The 10,306-nt window shown below is 33.1% G+C and overlaps 1 protein-coding gene across 11 annotated transcripts; it reads right to left on the minus strand.

The window, feature by feature from the left end:
* Positions 1–269: 269 nt before the first annotated feature.
* On the minus strand, positions 270–9,430 carry LOC105109859 (uncharacterized aarF domain-containing protein kinase 1-like). Of its 11 annotated transcripts, none has more exons than XR_839346.1 (9): positions 9,285–9,430; positions 8,745–8,972; positions 8,493–8,579; positions 8,264–8,353; positions 8,033–8,159; positions 7,089–7,189; positions 6,190–6,249; positions 1,906–1,956; positions 270–764 (listed from the first exon to the last, which is right to left on the minus strand). XR_839346.1 is itself a non-coding variant. In XM_011004717.1 (8 exons), the coding sequence occupies exons 1-7, from the start codon at positions 9,357–9,359 to the stop codon at positions 6,238–6,240; spliced, it is 720 nt and encodes a 239-aa protein (XP_011003019.1). In that variant the 5' UTR covers positions 9,360–9,430; the 3' UTR covers positions 270–767; positions 6,190–6,237. The 11 variants fall into 11 exon arrangements, 7 of the variants coding, with proteins under 7 accessions (XP_011003019.1, XP_011003016.1, XP_011003017.1 ...); XR_839345.1 differs by having other exon boundaries at positions 270–767; positions 6,190–6,265; XR_839347.1 differs by lacking the exon at positions 1,906–1,956 and having other exon boundaries at positions 6,186–6,249.
* Between the last annotated feature and the right edge of the window lie 876 nt (positions 9,431–10,306).

The following is a 10,306-nucleotide window of genomic DNA, read 5'->3' on the forward strand; positions in this document are numbered from 1 at the left end:
GTCATCATTTAGTATTATTATCACTAAGAACTTTAACTGGTTAACAAATATTATATGGTACTAGACTAGTTATGTAAAAGAAAAGATATTATCACCCCTTAAGTACATTGTTAATTTTGTCTTAAATTGCTAAGAGTTTCTTGGTTTATACTATGATGGTTTACTTGCATTATTCTTGACTCTAACATCAGTGAATATTAAACTACGAATATTTTCAATTCTAATATTGGTAAATATTAAGTGGCCAAAAAACATAAAAGACTCCCGACTTTGATGTCATTGAATAAACTAGTAAAATAAATTTAAATCAATGCAAGCATATATTTTTTTCTCTTGAGCTAGACTGGATAACTGGCCTAAGCCAGTAGAAGTCAATTATAATTCACAATTGTTGTAGCAAGTGAATTATAATATGCATGTACATTAAGAAGAACTTACCTGGTTCGTTAGAGAAGAAGCTAAATGATGAGGTAATGGCCGACAGATGTTGCTTTTTTTCCTCTTTTCTTTTTCTAATTTTTTGGTTCACTGGAGAAGAACTGATCGATGCTACCTCCTCTCCATTCTTTCTCTAGTTCCCTGTTTCGTTTGTCTTGCCTTGTGTTGTTTGTTCCCTCCCTGTGTTTACCTTTTGCTGGCAATGGGAACCTTCGCTAAATGCTGCTCTTGGTTAAAGATAGGACTTTGAATGTTGGAAGGAGGAGCTGAAGCTGGTTCTGCCACTGCAGCTCAAGAAAGGTGTGGCTGAGGAGCACTCGCTATCACTGCTTCAATAAAGAGAAAAAAAACTCAAGGTGCTGCTGCTATCCGAAGAAAGAGACTCAAGCTCCTACTGTTGTTATTATTGTGGTGTTTTTGTCGAGTATGGTTGGTACTGGTAGACATATCTCTAAAAACACATTCAAAGTTGAATTATAATAATGGCGAAAGATTGTTGCAACTTCTAATTAACTGATTAGCGGTGACAGTGCTTTAAACATGCAAGGATCCCAGTTCTCTGCCAATCGAATGCTGCTGATGGAAGCTGCTGAAAGAAGTCTCATGTTGTTGCTTTGGCGTAGAGAAAAAGCTCCTGCTAGGCTGGTTTGAAACTTACGGTTGGGTTGATAGAGGCCAATATTCTTCTCCTATAAAGGTAAGAGCTAAGAGAAAGATGGGTCTAGCTTGTATGGGTGCTGCTGGTTGACTATCTACTATCGTTGCCAGACTATAGAGGGGAAGAAAAGAGATGAAGGGGTCTCTTGCAACTGGATGAAAGCTTGTGTGGTGGCTTTTGGAGGTTGATGGCATGAAGGCATGGTGATGGTGGTTCTAGAGGAGGCGGCAACAAGTATAGAGTTTGGTTTAGGATTTTTTTTTCTTTGTAGTGTTTTTTATGTCTTCCCCTATTTTTTCCTGTAATATCCCCCTCTATGAGGATATGTATTTATAATAAAGGAGCTTTCATAAGAAATGGATAATAAAGTCTTGATTAAACTCTTTTTTTTTTTAATTTGAATTTAATAAAAAATTAAATTTAAAAATGAATAATTATAATTATTTTGATGATAAGAAGTTATCAATGATAAAAATATATTGTAATAGCTAATTTTTTTTTAAAGTTGACAAATCATATTTTTTTATCAAAATAAATCCATGATTTTTTAATTTTAAATTTTAATCCTCATAGTACAATTAAGTTATTACAACATAAGTGAATAATAATGTAAATATGCAGAATGCTATCACAAAATAATTCCACATTTATCTAAAAGTAAAAAGAAAAGAAGGTCAGACTGAGTTTTACGAGAAGAATCATATGTAATTTGAATTACATGTCATATTATCATAAAAACAAAAGTCATATTCATACAAAATAGGAAATTTTAAAGCCGGAGCTTTGCTATTTAAAGTTACAGTACTTACAACAATAGCTGGCAGAGATAAACGTTGTTTCGAGTGGTTGACAAACATGACCTAAAAATGAAATGGAGGTTTATGAATGAAGTTAAGTGATTTAGTCTTGATCGGAACTAGTGCGTAATTAATTAGACCACTTATTTGACTAGATAACTCGGTTAATTTGAGTTTTTTTTTATATATTTTTAATTGATTTTTTTTCTTAATTGTCTTTAAACATTAAGTTAATTAGAAATTAAACTTTATAATTTATTTTAGTTTGCTTTCTTTAAGATTATTTTCGTCTTATGACTCGAATTACAGGTTTAACGGATTAACTCAGGTTGACTCAAGTTGTTTTCTATGATCTTTTTAATCAATTTGTTTTTAATTTTATATTTTAATATTGAGTTGGTTGGGAATTAAGATTTATAATTTATTTCAAATTGATAAATTATGAGTTCGACAAGTTAATCCAAGTTGACTATAGTTAGTCTTTTATTTTTTTTAATTTTGTTTTTTAATTTTATCATTCAAGCAAAGGAAAGTCAGTTAGAGTGGCAAAAGAAAAAAAGCCAAAACCATTCCCACGTTCCTTCAAACAAAAAATATCACCACATACACAACACTCATTCACTCACCCAAAACACTATATCTCTTCTAACAGCTGTTCTAGTTGACGCTGCTTCTTCAATTGCACAATCTAAGAAACCAAACCAAACCATACCAGCTCCCACACGAACTTTCTCCATCACCATCCATTCTCCCTTATTTTCACTGAAGCACTAGTATCCTCATTGAAGATCCAGCAACCACTAGCGACTAGAACCAACAACACCTCAGACCAACACCCAGCCAAAAACCCATTCTCATACATACCCAAAATCCCTCTCATATAGTAATATCCTCCTTTATGATAACAGTAGACCCAGTGCCCCCACAAGTCTTTTTTCTCAGCCCATCGCCAAATTATCATAGAAGTTACACCAGACTAAAGAGAGAAGCAAATTTAAACTGAAAAATGTGTAACACTCCCATTAGTGAAAACAATATATCATTCCTATAAAAGGAAATCATGGGAAATTTATTTTTTGCCGAACTTATATAGGAATCTCTGAAATTCCTGATAAATTTTGGTAAAACCTCTCCTATATTAAAAAGTCCCAAGTTATCGACAATCATCCTGCACACATCTCATACTCCTCTCTCAATTATATCACAATCTCACCAACTCATTTTCTTTCACATTTAAACATGCAACAAATTCATAAGCAAACAGAAATATGCAACGTTAAGATTTCAAACACAAAATAGTATAATCTTACAACCAACATTTAATACAAAAAGGATACTATTACATTTCTAGTTATATGGTTACTTAAAGAAAAAATACATTAGGGACAAAATATGTTCCTAATTCATACAAATGTTTGGTAATGCTGGCATCAACTTAACTGGTAGATACCATTAACTATTTCCTACTCGAAATAGTTAATCAATTTTCCATAATACCTTGGAAATATTCTCGGAAATACCGATGTCAAGGATTCTTGACATCATTAACTTTCTTATTAGAAAAGCTAATCAAGTTTTCATGAGTTTGCTAATATTAACATCATCTGTCGATATTATCATAGGTGTGCGACATCGGGGCAACAACGAGCTTTTTGTGCCTCCTGATGAGGTATGTTGTTGGAAAGAAAAGGGTTTTGAGTTTAATCATAAAGTTCTGGTTAAGGTTCAGGAGTTACCACCTAATATTATGATTAGTATGAACATATGGTCTGTAAGAGTCAAAGTAAGGGGCTGATTGTGCATAGAAAAAATGCATAACTCCCAATGCATTTTACCTAAGATAAGTTACATTGTTGTTTGATTGTTTTTCTAGGTCGGATTTCTATTTGTTGGTCTTTACTAAAGTCTAAGGCAGATCTCCCTTCATGAGATAATCATTACCTCATTAGGTCTAATCCTAATTGTTCTAAAATCAAAATTTTAGCATTGCATTTTGTTTTCCACTTTGTATTTTTAATACTTGAGGGTGTTTTCTATTGTGTAGTTTTACACCCACATATTATTAAAGTATATTTAAACCCTAAAAAAATTGAAAAAGGATTTTTGATATTTTGATCAAATCCTAAAAGATAATTATAAAATAGTTACGATATCCATTTTGCATTTTAAAAGAAGAGAGAGATGCAATTTTTTTTTATGAAGATATGCTTGGAAAAGTTTTTGGATTTAACTATATGCAAAGAAACATTAATATTTTTTTGTTTGTTTTTTTAAAGGAAAATTAATTTAAAAGTTTTGAATTTTTTTTTGGAAAAAATTAGGTATTTTAATACCGAGTCTATATCTTATAGTGTATATATACAACCCGATATTATGTAAAATTAGTAGAAATACATGTGAGAAAATCATAGTATTTTTTAGAAGATTTTTGAATTTTTATTTTTTAAAATATAATAATATTATAATGTGTGGGTGGGTTGTTCTTGATCAAAAATGGTTGGGCCGATCTCAAATCTTTACTTTTTTTTTTTGTTCTGGGCTAGGCTCGATCCAACCATTTAGGTTGGGCCAAAACTAACCCGACCCAAAGTTCACTATATGAAAAGTGACCGTGAAATATAATTCATGCCCACTATTCATGTAATGAATAAAGGACAAGAATAAAAAGAAGAAGGGGAAGGGGAGCTCACCTGGCTTAGGGGTTTGGCTGAGAACGGTGGCTTTATTAAGGGTGTTGGCTACTAGTGGCAAAGAAAGAAAGAAGAAGAAACAACTTTGTAGGTGAGAAAGTGAATCCTAACTATTGGTTCAAAGTAGACACTATAAACTGTCAAATCTTATAGTTCAAGGCTGTTTAAGTTAGCCATTTTTTGGATGTTGTGGCTTCTATGGCGCAATCGGCCTAAATGGACCCTATTGGGTTGAAAAGGGATGCCAAATGATCATTTGCGTGCAAGTTTTGTCAAATTTGATGAAGGCTAGAGGCGTTAAATGCACCTGTAAAGTAGGTAATCTAAGCAACTTTTCAGGTAAAAAAAGAAAAAGATAATGAATAGTAACCAGACAATGCGTTGTCTATTTTTTTTTTGTTCAAAACGACACCGTTTTGGAGTTTAATTTATGGTTTTAGCCGAAGTTTAATTTAGTTCTCCAACTTTTAATTGCATCCCTAATTGACCCTAAACTTTTGATTTAGTGCAATTAAGCCCCAACCAAATTACAATATGAGCTCCCAATTTGAGCGTATTTTTCAATTTGATCCTTGGTTTTGCATTTTTATAATGTTGCCCCTAATTGACAATCAAACTTCTAATTCCTTCAATTTCACCTCGATTTCAATCAATTAAGCCCCTATAATTTGGTGTCTTTTATAGATTGGTCCTTGGATATAACATGTTTCAATTTGACCCCTAATTGATATCAAAACATTAATTTTCTTGCGATTTTGCCCTTGATTTCAATCAATTGACTTGGTAATAATTAAATTTGGTTTCTTAAAATTCTATTCTTCTTAATGAAGCCCAAATTAGGCTTCCAAACATAATATTTCACTAATTAAACCCCTAATAAAATTAATTTTACCCATTTAAAGTATAATTAAGTTTTCGCACCTAATTAAATCCTTTAATTGGACTCAAATTAATTCTTAAACATGATTAAAATTTTAATTTTGCCCATGATTAAATTAAATTGACATATTAAAATTTTTATTATGTCATTGGACTTAATTTCTTATGTTGATTCGTCTAATAATCATTTAATTTGACCTTGAATGTGTATTGTTTCTTTCATCTTGGGTATAGTGGGTTACAATTTGATCTATAATTTTCTTCAAAATTGTAGCTTCTTTTTATGTATTTTTTGAAATCCACCTCGTTCTGCTTTCTTCACATTATCAACTTTTATTTTATTTTTGTTTTTTTAGAAAGAAAAAAATATGTAATTTTGGGGAATAACCTATAAATGGTTATGACAAATATTATTAGCTATTTTTAACCCGAATAGTTAATCAAGTTCAATATTCTTCAACTTTCCATCATGGTCATGTCGATGTTAGCAAATCTTGCCAACATCATTAGTCGTCCATGTTCAGGACTGACTAATCAAATCCAAAACCAATTATTTTTAAGTTCATTATCGAAATCTATAATTCCATAAACAAAATCAGATTTCATTTCTTGTTCATGTCATCATATTTTTTCTTCCTTTGGCTTCATCCACAAGTGCGAAATCCAAAATAAAATAGATTACCAAAAACACTATTATTTATGAAGGGTATAAATGTGGAATACCTACTTGCTATAGAAGCTTGGCTCGCACTCCCTTGTTGTTATTGTACTCCTTCTACGGTTCCTCCTAAATCCATAAGTACCCATCATTATTCAATACTCAATCACATTTCACAACATAATAACAGTAATCGACAACATTCATTTCTCTTTTACCATTGTTTTTTAACTTTTACATTCTCATTATTATCCTTTCGGATTTTGGTTCATTAGCAATTATAACGAACATCATAAATTCAATTTCAAATATAGTTTATTTTGTTCAACAATTTTTTGGTTGTTAGCACCACAAGCTTCTAGGGATTCTAAGTCATTCAACCGAATTCCATCCATATATTTCAAAATTAGAACTTTTTCTGTTGACTGCAATGAGAGGAATATGATGCACAGTGAGAAGAGTGAAAAGATTAAGGATCATTATCAACATAAGAATAGCAAAAAAGGCACCAAGCAGTTAAAAGGTTAGAAGGAACTCATTGTTTAAGATCCAGTGACTGAAAATATTTATAGAAACCATCCATATTAGGTTAAAACATGTGAAGAGACTAGCATCTAGTAATTATAGGTAAGTGCATGTGTTTTAGTCAGGTATATGGTTTAGACATTCACGATGGTGTCATAACTAAATAATTCATTTTCCTCCACTCCACTCTGCCCAGGCTTCAGAACGACATAAAAATGTTCATTTTTCTCCCACATGATTCTTTTTGTAAGAATGGTAGTTAACTGTCAGGGCTCAGAAATGTCAATGAAGATGCCTGCAATGAGTCCTTTAATATTTGTTCCAGACAGTGAGAAATGTTAATAAAATTCCTACCACAAGATATCTTTTTAGGATTTCATCCTTTTGCACCTGCACTCGAGCAAGCAACTTTGTTATATCAAAACATGAGAGCAAAATGATACCTGAATAACCTCTGGAATGAAAACATCCACTTGATTGATGGGCTTGTTGCTATCATATTTGCTTGTGCAGCCAAGATTTTGAGACACGGTTCTGGTATTCTCTACAAATACAATAGACCAGCATCAGTAAGAGAGAAAGGTACACTGAACAGTGGAGAAACACAATGACGTACTTGATAAGAAAAACAGTAAGAGAATATAAATGGAGGAAGAGATTAAAGAATTTAAAATTCCTTGCATTGTCTCTGCACAGTGTTAATAAATATATTGGGAATGTCCTACACTGAATTCAGTATAGTGAGTTGGAGTTTCACTTTCATGAACATGCTAGAAAATGGCTGAATACACAGTTGCCAACCATCACTTTCATCTCTACAACATCCAAGCTCACCACTGCAACATAGCGCCAATGCTAATGCTTCCATTAGCACTAACAGCACCATGCCAAAGTCTTCACATGAGTTGCCATCAAATCGCCACTACAACCATGCCACTGCCATTGCACTGCTACCAAAAGAGTACCACACTGCCTTGACCACTGTCATTAAAGTTACCCTCACATTGCCATGATCATTGCTGCTGCCACCAGCCTCATAGCACCATATCCATCAAGCGAAGCTGTTGCCTCCACTAAAATCCAAATACGATCATCACAACTGCCAACCTTGCCTCCACCACCATCAATTATCCTCACTGCTGACACCACACAGCTATCATCCCATTCACTTCATTGATTCAATAAAAAATTAAGATGCTGCACTTGGTATGGATTCTAAACATGATCAGATTTAACTGTCCCAATGATTGGATTCCATTATCGTTATTTCAAGCTCCTGATATGAATCCCAAATCCCAATAACCTCATCCAGACCAGCCAGAACTCACATTTATTATCTACTGGTTGTAAAAGAAAAGAAAATAGCAATTTTGTGGTTGAAGTTTACCTGCTTCATGGTTGAAGTCGAGTTGTTGTGGCGCTTCTTTGCACCATTCATCGATCATAGGGCTGAAGTTATACTGCGGTTCTGCCCATGCTATCCAGTCAACAATGGATTTTGCATCCTTTAAATCCTGCAAAAAAAAAAAAAAAAAGGCATGCAAAATAACCATAAGGACTGAAACATTTGCTTTCTGACGCAGCATCTCAAAAGCCAAACTCTAAAGAGTTTCCAAACCTCCAATATGATTTTCTTGATGTCTTCATATTGAACTTTAACAACCACCTTCTGCCGATCAATTAATGTGGCATGATGGACTTGTGCAATCTGCATAGAATATAACATGAGAACAACAAGATTATTCCAAATTGTACACACCTTGTGAGAACAAGAAAATCAAAATTTCAATCCTAAATGAGCATCCGCACGAACTTCCTAGCACAAACATCTAGTCTAAGGATCTTACCGATGCTGTTGCCAGAGGATTTTCGTCAAAATCCAAGAAAAGCTCCTTCGTGGATTTCCCTAGTTCTTTCTCTATAGTGCGACAAACCTGTGCAAACACAAATTTTAACATAACCAAACAATGAGAAACATGGCTTGAAAATAAACAACTAACATTATGAGATAAAAAAAAAATCAGAAACATCAGGTCAACAAAGTCACATTGAATCACATGAAGACTTCCAAATCTATTAGAAAAAGACTAAAACAAAACCTCTTCAAACGGACGAGGAGGGAGAGAGTCCTGCAACTGCTTGAGAATTGAAATGAAAGCAGAAGGAAGCACATCAGCACGTGAGGACAAATACTGTCCAAGTTTCACCCACAAACCTTCCAACTCTACCATCAAATTAAAAACACGCTTAGCATTCCGCTCATGGGCCTTCTTCCACAATGCATCACTTTTCGGTTTCTTCATGAATTTCTCTCTTTTCTGTAAAGCCTTCATTATAAAAAAAGACAACCACCACAATCAGCATAAACAATAAGCATCACTCTAAACCATCTAGATGGTGACCAAGTGGTAAGAACTTGGGATCAAGGGGTTTGCTCTCTCTGTGGTCTCAAGTTCGAGTCCTTGGTTGCTCATATGATGGCCACTGGAGGCTTATTACATGGTCGTTAACTTCAGGGCCCGTGGGATTAGTCGTGGTGTGCGCAAACTGACCCGGACACCCACGTTAATCTAAAAAAAAATAAGCATCACTCTAAATAAATAACCCATAATCAGATTTTCAATACGGCTGATCCATACCTTATAATCGATGTAAATTATCATGGCCAATGTAAATACATTCGCACGTCTCCTGTAAATGTTTCCCCACCCCATCTCTAACACACAAAATATATATATATATAAAAAACAAATGTAGCCAACAGCAGCTAAAAGTTCACTCCCCGCCTCCTGAAGTTACAGGAAGAGAAGTTTGAACAGAGAGCAAGAGAGACGGTGAGAGAAAGAGAGGTGAGTTTGGGAGGAATGCGCGAAAATTCTTCGAAACGACCGACAGTAGATGTCGTGAAACTTATATAACAAACTATAGGCTGGTTTGTTTTAGCTTTTATTCAATTCATGATTTTTATCAAGAAGAAAATTAAGTGAATTTCGAGTGATTGCTAATAGTTTTGTTAATTTAAACTAATAAAAAGATCTAAATGAAAATCAATTCATGCATTGGAGACCTGATTAAGAATATATATATATATATATATATAAAAGAGAAGCTTAATAACGTGATAAAGATTATCTTTATAGATTGGGAATTCCAATGAAAAATCATTTAAGTTTGATTAAGTTACTATTTATTTTTGTAATTACAAAATATTTTTTTGTAAGAAAATGATTTTTTATGTGTTTTTAGATTGTTTTTAAATGTTAAAGTTAAAAATAAATTTTAAAAAATAAAAAAATAATATTTTAATATAATTTAACTTAGAAGTGAAGAAAATAAATTAAAAAGTATGAACAGTAGTTGATCTATAGTTGATTTATGATTTTTTAAGTCATTAAATTTTATTAATTGATTTAAATAAGTGGTTGAACTATGATTTTTCAAGTCATTTAACTTTATTAATAATACATAAATGCAAAAGATAGATCACATGCGCAGTTGGCCCATGCTACTAATTTGAATCCCTTTATTGAAATTTGAAGTTGGAAATTCTTTCCTAGTTTTAGGGTTGAAGTTTAGGGTTGGGGGCTTTGGGGTTTAGGAGTTCGGGGTTGGGGGCTTGGGGTTTGGGCATTTGGGTTCAAGGTTTGAGGTTTCGGGGTTC

This window comes from Populus euphratica, unplaced genomic scaffold, assembly GCF_000495115.2.
Source record: "Populus euphratica unplaced genomic scaffold, PopEup_1.0 scaffold278.1, whole genome shotgun sequence".
NCBI classification, from domain to species: domain Eukaryota; kingdom Viridiplantae; phylum Streptophyta; class Magnoliopsida; order Malpighiales; family Salicaceae; genus Populus; species Populus euphratica.

Coding starts and splice junctions, on each gene's coding strand:
- LOC105109859 (XM_011004713.1), bottom strand. CDS start 9,359: ATGGGGTGGGGAAACATTTACAGGAGACGTGCGAATGTATTTACATTG. Junction 7,190..8,032: donor CGACTTCAACCATGAAGCAG/GTAAACTTCAAC, acceptor TTGTATTTGTAG/AGAATACCAGAACCGTGTCT. Junction 6,546..7,088: donor TCATTCCAGAGGTTATTCAG/GTATCATTTTGC, acceptor CTCTCATTGCAG/TCAACAGAAAAAGTTCTAAT.